The 16,975-nt window shown below is 37.8% G+C and overlaps 1 protein-coding gene across 8 annotated transcripts in view; it reads right to left on the bottom strand.

The window, feature by feature from the left end:
• The window catches only part of THADA (THADA armadillo repeat containing), a 313,717-nt gene that overhangs the window by 266,627 nt on the left and 30,115 nt on the right, over window positions 1-16,975 (bottom strand). For all 8 annotated transcript variants that reach the window (XR_012325717.1, XM_073791400.1, XM_073791399.1 and 5 more), the window contains 2 exons: window positions 13,742-13,865; window positions 2,778-2,929 (listed from right to left, as the gene is read on the bottom strand). Coding sequence is in view for 7 of the 8 variants with exons in the window: in XM_073791400.1 (XP_073647501.1) it covers window positions 2,778-2,929; window positions 13,742-13,865 (276 nt within the window). In the remaining variant the exon portion in view is untranslated. The remainder of the gene's footprint in view (window positions 1-2,777; window positions 2,930-13,741; window positions 13,866-16,975) is intronic.

The raw sequence follows: 16,975 nt of genomic DNA, 5'->3' as shown, positions 1-16,975 counted from the left end.
GAAACTCAGTCATTATCACTTAAACATTTCTTTAATTTGAAGGAATAACACATATTTATGCCACACAACTGACAACCGATATGAACATTAATTCTCTGAATATAGGCTAGAGTTTGTTTTTTTTTTAGGCTGCGCCAAGTGGCACGCGGGATCTTAGTTCCCCTGCATTGGAAGTTCAGAGTCTTAACCACTGGACTGCCAGGGAAGTCCGGATAAAGCTTTTTTTTTTAAGTACCTCTTTCTTCAGCAAAAGTATACTTTTTCCTGTAGAAATTCTGCTATACTATAACCAGATCATCTTCGTTATTTCTATATAGCCCAGAGTTCTTCTGTATGTCAAGATTTGTTTTACTGGGAGTCATGCTCCTGCCTTTCTCCCCACCCCCTTCCCATACAGCTAGTTCAATGGAGAAAAATACACATACATATGAAAATACAAATTCACCAGGCTGTTCCTAGCAAAGTTCCATGTATATGTGTGAAAAATAAAGTGATAAGATCAACCTCAGAAATTCTGCATTAGAGCTCCCACACCTATATCTCATCTAAACATGCACTCACACAGCCTGTCCTCAAGAAGACAGAACAAAGGGCAGTTCACTGTAATACACATGGAAAGGTACAGGGCTGAGGACAGGAGACATGGATCCTAGTCCCAACTCCACAGTTGACAAGTTGCATGTTCACCACACTGGAACCTAGGGTTTCGTTGCTCAACAGTATTGATTCTACTAGGATTATCTCATAACTGTCTAATATAAGGGAAAAAATCATTATCTAGGTATACCAATATTTAATAATGTCTTCTAATATCAAATAATAGACTCAAATATCAGCCTATTGCTATTTAAATTCTTTGCTATTTGCTGTTTAATTTTCTATGACCTAAAAAACTGGAAGACAGTGGCTAAAACTCAAATCTAAATAAATATTAGAAAGAATTAATTAAGCATCTCAACCATTTTTTGTAACTGACAGTTAAGTCCCTAAACTAACCAACCAGTTAGTAAGAAACAAAATAAATAGCCTTTGGAATCTAAAAGAGCATCTTTGTTCTATCATCTCAGGTCAATCAAAATATAAAGACCTTGGATATGTAGCTCCACAAGAAAGAAGGGCAAGAGACTAGGTGAGTAGTAAAGTCATATATTAGAAAGATATGCCATCAAAATATGAATATACAGATCCTTAGAGAGATTAGGCTAGCATTCAAAAAATGTTTTCAAGTTAGCTATATTAAAAAAGTTAATTACATATTACATAGGGTATACCCAAAGAAAGACTTTGAAAATATAATACATAACTAATATTTTAAAATCTTGAATTTAAAATCTTCAATCTGGGACCATTTACTAATACACAAGCCAGACCAAATATATAACTACCAGAATCCTATAGCAAGCTATATGTGCTACTAAGTTTCCTGAATTCTTTAAGTTGTGTCTATATACCAAGCATGTGTTTATCAAATTAGATACACAGAGCCCCCCTGAGGGGCCTTCATAGTCCATGTAAGGACCAGGTCTTTCATATAGGTGCCATAATATATACCTTTCCCCACTCCAGATACTCTCAAAATACTAGCCAGGAATGAGGCATAGTTATACATATGATACGAAGCTACAGTGAGATGAATGGTAAGAGGCGAGGGTTGGTGGAAGGGGAAACAGAGAAAGAGAAAGCATCTTCTTTAAAAATGCTTATAAAGTACAAAAGTTAGCAGCCTAAGTACCAAAGAAGTTTCTGCACATCAGGGCACCTGAAAGACCACCAGGATAGGTGGACACCAGGGAGCAACTTTCAATGTGAACCCAAGTCAGAAATGTTTGAGATTTTGCAATGCCGTCCAGAAGCAGTGGTAAGACACCTTAGGCTCTCTGACATGTGCTCCGACAGAATCCCACTGCATCTACAAACTGCCATACCTAAACAGAGCCAAATAGCTAGAGCCCAGACCATGGCTCAGCTCCCACCCCTAAAGGCTCCCGTGGCCTGTATACAGCTCCAACAGGGAGCCACAGCAAAGCTCTAGAGCCAGTGACCCGACAGCTGCTGGTGACCTCAGTGCCCCAGAATAAGCTTCAAGGGTAGAGCCAAGTACCAGGGTCTCCTGAAGACCCATCCCCAAGCTTTGCCTTCACCCCTGAGACCATCTTTGATTCTCACCCCATGGTGGGAAGTGCAAGGCATCAGGAAGAGCATGGGGGCTGGGGATGGGGTACAACACCCAGGGAGAAAAATGCTGTTAACCTCAAGTACTCTGAGTTTCAGTCTCAGTTTAGCTATTACTTGTTGGAAGATCAGAAACATGTTCTCTACCTCATTTACACTAAGCTTCCCAGTCTACTATGCAGGGAGATTATCTAAAAAAAAAATCAAGTTACTGTAAGTGATGTGTTTTGATCGAATATTAACATGTCCAAGGGAACTGGGGAGACCACAGTTAACTGAAATCTACCAATAATCTTGTAAACAATAAAACCTACTGCCTCCTACACCTCCCTTTTTATCAAAACAATTTTTTTTAAAAAAGCAAAGATCACTGATTTGGATTTTGTTTCTCTTACAATATTTCCTCCTTCCCCACTACCCATCCCTACCTTCTCCATTCCACTACCTGCAACAGGAGAGGTATTAATGATAACTGAAACAGAAGATTTAGTAAGAAGGCAGATGCAAAGAGCCTGGACAATCCACAGACTGCTTTAACTGCTGCTAAGATAGAAAGTTTTCATGCATACACCACATTTACACTAACAGAAGAAAAGTCCAAATACCTGAAATTGTACAAATGTTTTTGGTAACTTCATTAGAAGATCAAATGCTAAAATTTTCACTTCTTCAAAAGTGCCAGTTAAACATTCCATTAGCGTTTGGAAACGACCAACATCAATATCATGACTCAGCTGATATACTGTTTGGACTCTACCTAAAAATTTAAAAAAAAAATTTTTTTGAAGTGAACAGCAGGAAAAGGAAATCAACATTTTGAAATTATGTGTCCAAATTTATAGAAAATTAGTGTAAGAACTCACACCTTATATTTTACCCACAACAGCGTAAAAAATATTTCCAATAATTTATTTACTAAAATGATAAAATAATAAGTATTACAATTCTACAAATAGGAAATATTTTTCAATAACCACTTTTAAAAATTGAAGAATAGTTCCTATACAATGTGTTAGTTTCAGGTGTACACCAAAGTGATTCAGATATATATATTTACACACACACACACACACACACACACACACACACACACACTCCTTTTCAGATTCTTTTCCATTATAGGTTATTACAAGATATTGAATATAGTTCCCTGTGTTATACTGTAGGTCCCTGTTATTTATCCATTTGATATGTAGTAGTATGTATACATTAATCACAATCGCCCCCCCTGCACCCCACTAGCCCCTTTGCTAACCATAAGTTTGTTTTTTTTGTCTGTGTCTCTTTCTGCTTTGTAAATAAGTTCATTTGTATCATTTTTTAAGATTCCACATATAATTGACATATTTGTCCTTCTCTGACTTCACTTAATACGATAATATCTAGGTTCACCCATGTTGCTGCAAATGGCATTATTTCTTTCCTTTTTATGGCTGAGTAGTATTCCATTGTGTGTGTGTGTGTGTGTGTGTGTGTGTGTGTGTGTATGTCTATGTACACACACACCACATCTTCTTTATTCATTCGTTAATGGGCATTTAGGTTGTTTCCAAGTCTTGTTATTGTAAACAGTACTGCTGTGAACACTGAGGTGTATGTATCTTTTTGAATTAGAGTTTTTGTCACTTCCCGATATATACCCAGGAGTGGGATTGCAGGATCATATGGTAGGTCTATTTTTAGTTTTTTAAGGAATCTCCATACTGTTCTCCATAGTGGCTGCACCAATTTATATTCCCACCAACAGTATAGGAGGGTTCCTTTTTCTCCACACTCTCTCCAGCATTCATTATCTGTAGACCTTTTAATGATGGCCATTCTAACTGGTGTTAGGTGATACCTCATTGTAGTAGTTTTTTTTGCCACACCAAAAAAAATCCTGGGCTTGCAGGATCTTAGTTCCCTGAGGCGGGATCGAACCCAGGCCCCCTGCAGTGGAGGCGCAGAGTCTTAACCACTGGACTGCCAGGGAATTCCTGCTCATTGTAGTTTTTTTTGTTGCTGTTGTTGCTGTTTGCGGTACGCAGGCCTCTCACTGTTGTGGTCTCTCCTGTTGCGGAGCACAGGCTCCGGACGTGCAGGCTCAGCGGCCATGACTCACAGGCCCAGCCACTCCGCGGCATGTGGGATCTTCCTGGACCGGGGCACGAACCCGTGTCCCCTACATCGGCAGGCAGACTCTCAACCCCTGCGCCACCAGGGAAGCCCTCATTGTAGTTTTGATTTGCATTCCTCTAATAATTAGTGACACTGAGAATCTTTTCATGTGTCAGTTGGCCATCTGTATGTCTTCTTTGAAGAAATGTCTATTTAGGTCTTCTGCCCATTTTTAGATTGAGTTGTTTGTTTTTTTGATATTAAGCTATATGAGCTGTTTGTATATTTTGGAAATTAATCCCTTGGCTGTAGCATCGTTTGCAAATATTTTCTCCCAGTCTGTAAGTTGTCCTTTCATTTTGTTTGTGGTTTCCTTTGTTGTGCAAAAGCTTTTAAGTTTAAATAGGTTCCATTTGTTTATTTGTTTTTATTTCCATTACTCTAGGAGATGGACCCATAAAATATCGCTGCAATTTATGTCAAAGAGTGTTCTGCTAATGCTTTCCTCTAAGAGTTTTATAGTATCCAGTCTTATATTTAGGTTTTTAATCCATTTTGAGTTTATTTTTGTATATGGTGTTAGAGAATGTTCTAATTTCTTTCTTTTACGTGTAGCTGTCCAGTTTTCCCAGCACCACTTATTGAAGAGAATGTCTTTTCTCCACTGTATATTCTTGCCTCCTTTGTTGCAGATTAACTGACCATAAGTGAATCAGTTTACTTCTGGGCTTTTTATCCTGTTCCATTGATCTATGTGTCTGTTTTTGTGCCAGTACCATACTTTTTTGATGACTGTAGCTTTGTAGTATAGTCTGAAGTCAGGAAAAGTGATTCCTCCAGCTCTATTCTTCTTTCTCAAGATTGTTTTGGCTGTTCGGGGGTCTTTCGTGTTTTCATACAAACTTAAAAATTTTTTATTCTAGTACTGTGAAAAATGCCATTGGTAATTTGGTAGGGATTGTACTGAATCTGTAGACTGCCTTGGGTATTATGGTCATTTCAACATTATTCATTCTTCCAATCCAAGAACATGGTGTATCTTTCCATCAGTTTGTGTCATCTTCAATTTCTTTCATCAGTGTCTTACAGTTTTGGGGGGTATAGGTCTTTTGCCTACTTTGCCTACAATGATAAATGGGATTGTTTCCTTAATTTCTCTTTCTGATATTTCACTGTTTGTGTATAGAAATACAACAGATTTCTGTATATTAATTTTGTATCCTGCAACTTTACCAAATTCATTGATGAGCTCTAGAAGTTTTCAGGTAGCATCTTTAGGATTTTCTATGTATAGCAACATGTCATCTGCAAACAGTAACAGTCTTACTTCTTTTCCAATTTGGATTCCTTTTATTTCTTTTTCTTTTTCTGACTGCTGTGGCTAGGACTTCCAAAACTATGTTGAATAAAAGTGGCGAGAGTGGGCATCCTTGTCTTGCTCCTGATCTTAGAGGAAATGCTTTTTGCATTTCACCATTGAGTATGATGTTAGCTGTGGGTCCATCATATATGGCCTTTATTATGTTGAGGTATGTTCTCTCTATGCCTACTTTCTGAAGAGTTTTTATCATAAAAGTTTTACCATAAAAACAAAAGGGGGGAAAATAAGACCTACAAAAACAAATCCAAAACAATTAATAAAATGTCAATAAGAACATATCAATAATTACCTTAAATGTAAATGGACTAAATGCTCGAACCAAAAGACACAGACTGGCTGAATGGATACAAAAACAGGACCCATATATATGCTGCCTATGAGAAACTCATACAGATCTAGAGACACATACAGACTGCAAGTGAGGGGATAGAAAAACGTATTCCACATGAATGGAAATCAAAAGAAAGCCAGAGTAGCAATATTAGCATCAGATAAAATAGACTTTAAAATAAAGACTGTCACAAGAGACAAAGAAGGACACTACATAATGATCAAAGGATCAATCCAAGAAGGAGATATAACAACGATAAATATATATGCACCCAATATTGGAGCACCTCAATATATAAGGCAAATGTTAACAGACATAAAAGGAGAAATTGGCAGTAACACAATAATAGTGGGGGACTTTAACACCTCACTTACATCAATGGACAGATTATCCAGAAAGAAAATCAATAAGGAAACACAGGACTTAAATGACACATTAGACCACATGGACTTCATTGATATTTAAAGAGCATTCCATCCGAAAGAAGCAGAGTCCACATTCTTTTCAAGAGTACATGGAACATTCTCCAGGATAAATTACATGCTAGGCCACAAAGCAAGCCTTGGTAAATTTAAGAAAACTGAAATCATATCAAGCATCTTTTCTGACCACAACATTATAAGGCTAGAAATCAACTACAAGAAAAACACTGCAAAATTCAAACACATAGAGGCTAAACAATATGCTACTAAACAACCAATGGATCACTGAAGAAATCAAAAAATACCTAGAGACAAACGAAAGGAAATAAGTAGTTTTTAAAGATTTGTTTAAAACTATTCCATTCTCTTTCAAAAAGTTATATATTATTATACAAGATACCTAAGTTATTTTTCAAATAAACAAGTACAAACAAATAAATTCAGGAATACACCTTTTAAAAAAACCTTCATAAACTTTCTTATCCTAGAATCCAAAGGCCTACCATGTCTTAGGTGAACTGACATAGAATAATCAATACAATGACATATCCTTTAAATAATTTAAAAATCTGCCTGTTTGATTTGAATCTTATTCAAATATGTAGTTTTCCCTAGGCATCCATTCAACTACATGTATTACTTGCACTTAGGTTTGGTTGACTGAAAGAATCAGAGTGGAGGATGGAAGAGGAGGCAGTGATGTAAACAAAACAGAATGTGGGCTTCCCTGGTGGTGCAGTGGTTGAGGGTCCGCCTGCCGATGCAGGGGACGTGGGTTCGTGCCCCGGTCCAGGAGAATCCCACGTGCCGCGGAGCAGCTGGGCCCATGAGCCATGGCCGCTGGGCCTGCGCGTCCAGAGCCTGTGCTCCGCGGCAGGAGAGGGGCCCGTGTACCGCAAAAAAAAAAAAAAAAAAAAAAACCCCAGAATGTTAGGTCTCCCTCAAATAAATACCCGAGTAGGTTGATTACTCTGTGAATTTCCTAATATAACACAGATAAACATAATTGATGGATAAGTTGAGGTATCTGCATTGCCCATAGTCTATTATAAAAATATTACCCCCAATTTTTTTTTGTTTGTTTCCTTGTTTTTTTTGTTGTTTTTGTTTGTTTTTTTTTTGCGGTACGCAGGCCTCTCACTGTTCTGGCCTCTCCCGTTGCGGAGCACAGGCTCCGGACGCTCAGGCTCAGCGGCCATGGCTCACAGGCCCAGCCGCTCCGCGGCATGTGGGATCTTCCCAGACCGGGGCATGAACCCGTGTCCCCTGCATTGGCAGGTGGACTCTCAACCACTGCGCCACCAGGGAAGCCCCAGTTTTTTTTTTAATAAAGATTGACTGTTACAAAAAAAAAAAAAGGTTAAAATTACTATCAATATGGAATAATCATTTCAGTGTTTAATATACAAATGTGTGAACAGGTTGATTTTTTTAAAGTAACATTTACATTATTAACCATTGAAATAAACGATTATATTTATTGAAAAAAAAAAAAGACATATCCTAATACCATTCCTGGGCATCAACAGTAAAGAAGGAATCTTTTTGCCATTCAGGCAAAAAGTTCAATTCATCTACAACGTGGAAAAAATCAGGCTGGCTTCACTCTTTGCCACAGCAGTATGTAGTGCTAGAAGAGAGTGGAGCAATGCTTACCAAATCCTTAGGGAGAAAAGGGGTGATGAAAATCTACATATCAAAATCCCATTCCAGTATCAAGTATAACAGCAATATAAACATTTTTGAATGTGCAAGAAATTAAGAACTACATTTTCCCAAAAGCTCTTCTCAAAAAAAGATGACTTTCAACCAACAAAGAAATTAACAGAAAAACTATCACTAAAGAATGATGACAGTCACCAAATCTATTTAATTCTTAAGGCTAAGAGTAAACCTATGGGAATAAGGATTTCATAGCAGGATGTGAAGAACCTTTAACATTTAATGAATTAACCCCTCGTAATACCTGAAAACATTTCTATGCTTAATTAGAGGAATGTTGCTCAATATAAATCAGCATGTGAATTCATTTAATCTTAACTCGCAAGTTAGTCCAACCCTGTGAAATTCATAGGGCAAGCAAATGAAGTTTTTGTCACTTCAATCACACCTCTGCTCAAATCTGCCTCTTCTTTTCCAATTCGGACACCTTTCATTTCTTTTTCTTACCTAATTCCTCTGGCTAAAACTTCTGGTACAACGGTGAATAGCAGCAGTGAAAGTAAGCATCTGTGTCTTGCTCCTGATCATAGGGGAGGAACTTTCGGTCTTTCACCATTGAATATGGTGTTGTCTATGGGCTTTTCATGAGTGTCCTTTATCATAATGAGGAAGTTTTCTTCTATTCCTAGTTTGCTAAGTGTTTATTTGTCTAAAAGGGTGTGGAATTTTGTCAATACTTTTTCTCCATTGAGATTATCATGTTTTTTTTTTTCTTTTGTTCTAATGTAGTGCATTACATTTACTATATTTTCTTATGCTGAAACACCCTTGTGTTCCTGGGATAAATTCCACTTACTTAGTCATGGTATATAATACTTTTAATATGCTGTTGGATTTGGTTTTCTAGCATTTTCTTGAGAATTTCTGCACCTATATTTATATAAGATACAGCTGTAGTTTTCTTGTGGTATCAGAGTGATGCTGGCTTCATAGAATGAGTTAGGAAATGTTCCTTCCTCCAATTTTTTTGAAGTTTGAGAAGGAACGGCATTAATTCTTCTTTAAATGTTTGGCGGAATATACCAATGAAGCCACTCCCCTTGGACTTTTCTTTGCTGAGAGCTTTTCTTTTGAGAGGCTTTTGACTCCATCTCTTTATTTGTTATAGGTCTGTTCAAATTTTCTACTTCTTGAGTCGGCAATTTGTATATTACTAGGAATTTGTCCATTTCATGTAGGTTACCTAATTTATCAGAAATACAATATAATTGTTCACAGTACTGTCTTATAACCTTTTTTATTTCTGTAAAGTCAGCAGAAATGTCTCTAATTTTATTTCTGATTTTAGTGATTTACATCTTTTTTTTATTCTTAGTATAGCTAAAACTTTGTCAACTTTGTTGATCTTAAAAAAAAACAACAACTTCTGGTTTTGCTGATTCTCTGTATTGTTTTTCTATTCTCTATTTCATTTATCTCCATTCTCTCCATTCTAATCTTTATTACTTCCTTCTTTCTGTAACTGTGGGGTAAGTATGCTCTTCTTTTTCTAATTCCATGAGGTGTAAAGTTAGGTTATTCATTTGAGATCTTTTTGTCTTACATAATGTAGGCATTTACAGTTATATAAATCTCTCTATTAGCAGTGCTTTTGCTTCATCCTATAAGTTTTGGTAAGTTGTGTTTTTGTTTTCTTTCCTCTCAAAGTATTTTCTAATTTCCCCTTTGACCCATTGGTTAGTTAAGAGCTCTGCTCAAATTGGAAGCCTTCTCTGACACGATTGTATGAAAGAGCTATTACTCCCAAACTCCCAGGCACTCTATACTTCCCTGCACTTTTCTTCTTGAAATATTTTTTCGTACTACTTATCTCCATCTGAAATTCTACATATCACTTGTTGACTTACTTAGTCTGTCTATCTTCACTAAAGTCTAAGCTCTAAAATGGGAAGCACTCTGTTTTGTATACTGTGTATCCTTGGCACTAAATAAATTATTTGTTGAACAAGCCCATTTTTTTTTGTTTTGTTTTGTTTTTTGCGGTACGCGGGCCTCTCACTGTTGTGGCCTCTCCCGTTGCGGAGCACAGGCTCCGGACGCGCAGGCTCAGCGGCCATGGCTCACGGGCCCAGCCGCTCCGCGACACGTGGGATCTTCCCGGACGGGGGCACGAACCCGCGTCCCCTGCATCGGCAGGCGGACTCTCAACCACTGCGCCACCAGGGAAGCCCTGAACAAGCCCTTTTAATCTAATTGTGGAATCCAATTTTTCACCATGAATATTGTGACATTTTATTCCAAATGAGAAAGATGTATGTGGCTTATTCTTCTTGAACTAGGACATACTTGAGGAAAGGCAAAAGCCATTTTAACTAATCCCAAATCACAGTCTTTCTATAAAATAATATAAAAACCTACATTAGTATTCTTGAGATAAAGATGAAGAATGAGTTTACATTTCCTATCCTGTATTTTTCAGTCATGCTTCTTTAGCCTCCTTTACAGTTAATGGGTACAGTATGGTTTGCTCTATTTACATTACTTCCCAGTTGTTTAATTAACATCATTACTGTGCCATCAGTCAATGCCCAATTATACATGACTCATTCATTAGAAAGATGACACAGGTTTTTCACTTTTAAAGTATATTTAAATATATTAAACTATTCTCTCAATTGAAAAATTACCAGTATAATTCAGCCTAGATATTTCCCATACACCTAGGTGTTAACTATAAATATAGGAATGCACAGAAAACTTTTTGTTAAATGGATAATCAATCACTCTCAGGTAAAACCTTATTTTCTAAATTCAGTTGTAGTACCACTGAAATTCCCTAAACTGATGGGTATTCCTCTATTCATTTTCTGTGGATGCTGTAACATATTACCATGACCTTGGTGGCTTAAAACCACATAAATTTATTTTCTCACAGTTCTGGAAGCCAGAAGTCTGAAATCAAGGTGTCTGTAGGGCCATGCTCTCTCTCAAGTCTCTAAGGGAGAATCATTCCTCGTCTCTTTCAGCTTCTGGTGGCTGCCAGCATTCCCTGGCTTATAGCCACAGCATGCCAATCTCTATCACCACCGTCACAATGACTCCTCCTTTTCTTTTTGTCACATTTCCCTCTGCCTCCCTCTTACAATGCCACTTGCAGTGGCATTAAGGCCCATCCAGATAATCCAAGATTATCTCATTTTAAGATCTTTAACTTAATCATATCTTAAAAAACCCCTAAATAAGTAAGGTGTTATTTATTTATTTATTTATTTTTGTGTGTGTGGTACGCGGGCCTCTCACTGTTGTGGCCTCTTCCATTGCGGAGCACAGGCTCCAGATGCGCAGGCTCAGCGGCCATGGCTCACAGGCCCAGCCACTCCGCAGCATGTGGGATCTTCCCGGACCAGGGCACGAACCTGTGTCCCCCGCATCGGCAGGCGGACTCTCAACCACTGCACCACCAGGGAAGCCCAATAAGTAAGGTTTAAATAAGTAAGGTTCACTCTCACAAGTTCTAAGGATTTGGTACGGGTTTCTTTTGGAGGTCATTTTTTGTCCTACTACACTTACTTAATCAGGTGATCCAATTTATCAAGAATAATGGGACAAACTAACATCATGTATCTCCTGTTACCATGCCCTGAGAAAGAAACTATATCACCTATGCAGTATTCCTGCCAAAAATGCATAACATGAAACAAGTCATAAGAAAACAATCAGACAAACCCAAACTGAGATACATTCTTCCAAAATGTTAATGTCATGAAATAAGAAAATTTCCAAATTGAAAGAAGTTCAAGATGCATAACAATTAAATGCAATGTGTGACCTTAGACTGGTTCCTGGATTGTGGGGAAAAAATTTTTTTCTACAAAAAGCCACTTATTAGGACAACTGGTACAATTTGAATATGGATTGTATATTAGATAACAGCATTGTATCAACATTAATTCCTGAATTTGATCATTGTGTTATGGTTAGAAAATTAATGAGAGGGCTTCCCTGGTGGCACAGTGGCTAAGAATCCGCCTGCCAATGCAGGGGACATGGGTTCGAGCCCTGGTTCAGGAAGATCCCACATGCCGCGGAGCAACTAAGCCCGTGCGCCACAACTACTGAGTCTGCGCTCTAGGGCCCACGAGCCACAACTACTGAACCCGAGTGCCACAACTACTGAAGAGCCCATGCGCCTAGAGCCCATGCTCCAAAACAAGAGAAGCCACTGCAATGAGAAGCCCACACACCGCAACCAAGAGTAGCCCCCTCTCTCCGCAACTAGAGAAAAGCCTGCACACAGCAATGAAGACCCAACGCAGCCAAAAATAAAACAAATTTTTTAAAGAAAGAAAATTAATGAGAGAGAAACAGTGAGGTAAAGCAAATATTGCAAAATAACTTACGAATCTAAGTAGAGGGTTCATGGCTGAACTATTCTTGAAACTTTGTTTGTTCACTGAACTATTCTTGAAACTTTGCTGTTAGTTTCAACTTTTTCAAAACAAAAACTTGAAAAAACTGGTGTTCTTCAAATGAAGCAAGTCTGTATTAACAGCAAATAACTGCCAAAAAATTATACTTTGCCTAAAAATTTAAACTAAAAAAAACAGTCCAACTATAAAGTTCCCTGGTCCTTTGGCCATTCCCTCCAAAAGAGCAGTACATTTTCCTGTTCGTCCACCGTCAAGCAAGACTGAGCACAAACAAGAAATCATCATTAAAATACACATACATTCATGTATGGAGATAAAAAGAATCATTTCTTGTCAAAAAGGAAAATAAGGGCTTCCCTGGTGGTGCAGTGGTTGGGAATCCGCCTGCCAATGCAGGGGACACGGGTTCGAGCCCTGGTCTGGGAAGAACCCACATGCTGCGGAGCAGCTGAGCCCTGTGCGACACAACTACTGAGCCTGTGCTCTAGAGCCCGCGAGCCACAATTGCTGAAGCCCGTGCATCTGGAGCCTGTGCTCCGCAGCGGGAGAGGCCACTGCAATGAGGGGCCCATGCAGTGCAGTGAAGAGTAGCCCCCGCTCGCGGCAACTAGGGAAAGCCTGTGTGCATTAATGAAGACACAACACAGCCAAAAATAAATAAATAAATATTTTTAAAAAAAGGAAAATAAAACAACGCAAAGAAAGAAGTTAAATATTCATCCTGTTGAGTACCCCACAGAGGAGATACAAAGGGTATGATTAAACCAGAATGCCTGGAAATGACATCCTTATATTGTCTTTCCAAAACCAGATTCAGACTTATGAAACAGACAGCATATAAGGGAAACCACATTTTAACCACAGAGACTCACTGAGGAATGTTATACATAAGAGAAACTATTATTATTTTAATTTTTTAAACTTAGAGAACAGATTGGGCACTATCCTAAAATAGCAACATACAAATTAAGGGAATGAGGGCAGCAGCTCATCTCATAATAAGCATAATCCATGAAAACTCTAGTTTCGGGTCAGCAAATAACAATCACTGTAAAGTTTCTCTCCCTTATGCCCCTTACTGGCAAATTGAATTATGTCCAAATAAGAATTATATAATGAGACTTACACCTTCGATAAGAATCTAAACAAAAGACAACAAACCTGAAACTTCAAGTAAAACAAAATATTGAAAAAGTATGTTTTGCAAGAAAACAAATACTTTCCCCAAACATGATTGAAAACTTACCTTCTGGCACAGGAAAAACTTCAGCTATTGAGCCTAAAATGGTTAAAGCTGAAAATCTAGTTGGGTAGGAAGAGCCAGGAAATAATGCTTCAAAAAGACTGTTGCAAATGGATGACATGAAATTCTAAAAAAGAAAAATTACAGTAAATATAATTGAGCTAACTCACAATAGGTTATCTTGAAAGTATCACTACTATTACTCTGAAGAGTGATATTTTTTCTAATTTAGAGAGAAAAGATTTTTTAAAACAATATTAGTTGTTCACTTTGCTTGACAATTCAGATTGGCACCCTTGACCATGAGCTCATGACTTCAGTGAACCCTATCTTTGTAGAGTCAACAAGAAGTACAGAAGAAAACGAAAACACTAATTTAAAGAGATATGTGTGCCCCCATGTTCACTGCAGCATTATTTACAACAGTCAAGATATAGAAACAACATAAGTGTCCAAGGATGGATAAACAGATAAATAAATCAGACAGAAAAAGACAAAGACTTAATGATCTCTCTTTTATATAGAATTAAAAAATTAAAAACAAAAACCAACCTCATAAATACAGAGAACAGACTGGTGGCTGCCAGGGGTCGGGTGGGGGAGGACTTGGAAAAATGGGTGAATAGAGTCAAAAGATACAAACTTCCAGATATAAAATAAAATAAATAGGCCATGGGCTGTAATGTATAGTAGAGGGACTATAGTTAATACTACTACATTGTATATTTGAAAGTTGCTAAGAAAAAAAACTTTTTCTAACTTTGTATGGTGACAAATGTTAACTAGACTTAATGTGGTAATCATGTCCCAATATATACAAATGTCTAACCACTGTGTTGTACACCTGAAACTATTATGTCAATTATACCTGATTTAAGTTAAAAAAACAACAACAACAAAAAGTACAATTCTAAATGTAGTCCAGACCAGAAAAAACATTTTTCTGGTGAAAACATGATCCATTCTGCCCTGACTTGTGTTAAAGTTATATGAATATTGATTTTCTTCACTAGAAGCATTCAGGCATCAAAGGTATATATACTTTTTTTTAAAGTTTTAAAATGACCAAAGACGTATCCAATATATACTACTTGATACATTTGATAAATACTTGGTATCTGGCTATAATGACATATTTCATGACAAAGATCTAGCTATTCCACTGTCTTCTATCTGCCTCTCTGAGACTCCTATTCTACCTTTCTGTTTATACAAATGATTAGAAATGAAAACTTTTAGTAAAATGCAATAAAAAAAGCAATGTGGGAAATAGTTTATCCAGGATAAAGTCTTCTTCCTCTAATTAAAAATAATAATAATTTCTCCATAAGACCAAAGGAAAAACATATAAGGAAAAGCGATTCTCAAGCCTCTCATACGCTGCTATGCCCTGACAACATATATTTGTAACTAAGCAGCATATAAGCAGCCCTAGTCCCAACCATCTTTAGATAGGATTCCTGCATTCATTTCCTTGGTTAAGGACATACAATCTTGGGGATTTATCCTGTAGGCCCTTATAAGCCCTAAGTAAGAGTTTACTAGTTTATTAATTCTATTGGGTTTCAAAGGAATAGGGTAGTTATTGAAAATATCCCAGTTAAACTAGTGTTAATTATAAATGAGTAGTATAGTATTCACATTAAATGGCAACAAGTTCATCCTTTAGGATTTATCTTATCCTAACTGCACTGTCAATTGTATTTTCAGATATAGTTGTTCTTTCCCTCAACCAGACTGTAACCACAATGGAGGCAGGAACCACAATTTAGACATTTATGTCCTGAACACACTGTACTACACACATAGTAAGGGCTCAATATATGCTCTAGTCCCTTTTAATGTCCTTGGTGAGGATTCCAGATACCATGGCCTAGCATTCAAAACTCTCTGCTACCCATCCCCAAATTGATTTTCTAACTCATTTCCCATTATTCAATTCCTCTGTCCGGGGACTTCCCTGGTGGTACAGTGGTTAAGAATCTGTCTTCCAATGCAGGGGACACGAGTTCGATCCCTCACTGGGGAACTAAGATCCCACATGCCGTGGAACTCGCATGCTGCAACAACTGAGCCCGAGTGCTCTAGAGCCCACGTGCCACAACTAGAGAGATCGTGTACTCTAGAGCCCACATACCACAATGAGAGAGAAGCCTGCACGCCGCAAGAAAGAGCCTGCGCACTGCAACGAAAGATCCTGCATGCTGCAACTAAGACCCGACACAGCCAAATAAATAAATAAATATTTTTTTAAAAAACAAAGAGTTAAAAAAAAAAAAAAGGACTCTGTGCTTCCAATGCAAGGGGCATGGGTTTGATCCCTGGTTGGGGGACTTAGATCCCACATACTGTGGGGCGTGGCCAAAAAAAAAAAATCCTCTGTCCCTCAGGTATCTTATATGTCATTCATACTAGTGAATTCACCATTCTCCAAATTTTCCCTGTACTGTCTTACCTCCAAGCCTTCCCTCAAGCTGGTACTAGGGAAGAAACTATTCCGATTTGGTTGTCCAGAGCAGATATAGATTGTAGTCAGGCTCTACCACTTCCTGGCTGAGGACCCTTGGATAGTTTGCTTATTCAACTTTTCCAAGCTTCACTTATCTGACTTGTTAAGTGAGGATAATAATGCCCATCTCACAGTTTCATTATTAAAGATTAAAGGAGAACACAGATCTAAAGCATTTTATACTTGAAAGTACTCTAGCTAACATTTTTAAGTACTCTATTATACTAGAGTATGAAATAACCTCCTTCACTAGACTAGAAGACACCTTTTCCCACTCATAGCCTTCTCTTCTCCCAGCACTTAGTCTGTTGACTGGCACTGAGTCCACCACACACCGCACACAACACCCACTATTCTAATGACGATGATACAACAGTTCCGAAGTTGCAACCTCCAAAAGCCACAAGAGCCTACAGGTGGGAGAAAATATCAGAACTATGAGACTGACTCAGATCAAGACTCTAAAGGACTAGTTTTCAAAAAATATATATTCATAAGCAAAACGAAGAAACCACGCATACATGAAAATTCAGAATGTCACACCACAAAATCAGTTTTGTGTTTCTAAGTACCTAATTGAGATTTCACAAATGTCATTTTATCCCCTGCAAAAAGAAGCAAGGTGTTTCTGAGATCATCTAGCAATGATCTAAAAAGGGCTAAAACATAACTGTTACACACACAGTAAATGCTCTGTACTCTAGTTACTTTTAATGATGCCCAGGAAG

Source organism: Tursiops truncatus, chromosome 14, assembly GCF_011762595.2.
Source record: "Tursiops truncatus isolate mTurTru1 chromosome 14, mTurTru1.mat.Y, whole genome shotgun sequence".
Taxonomy (NCBI): Eukaryota; Metazoa; Chordata; class Mammalia; order Artiodactyla; family Delphinidae; genus Tursiops; species Tursiops truncatus.
This window is presented reverse-complemented; position numbering and strand designations above follow the sequence as displayed.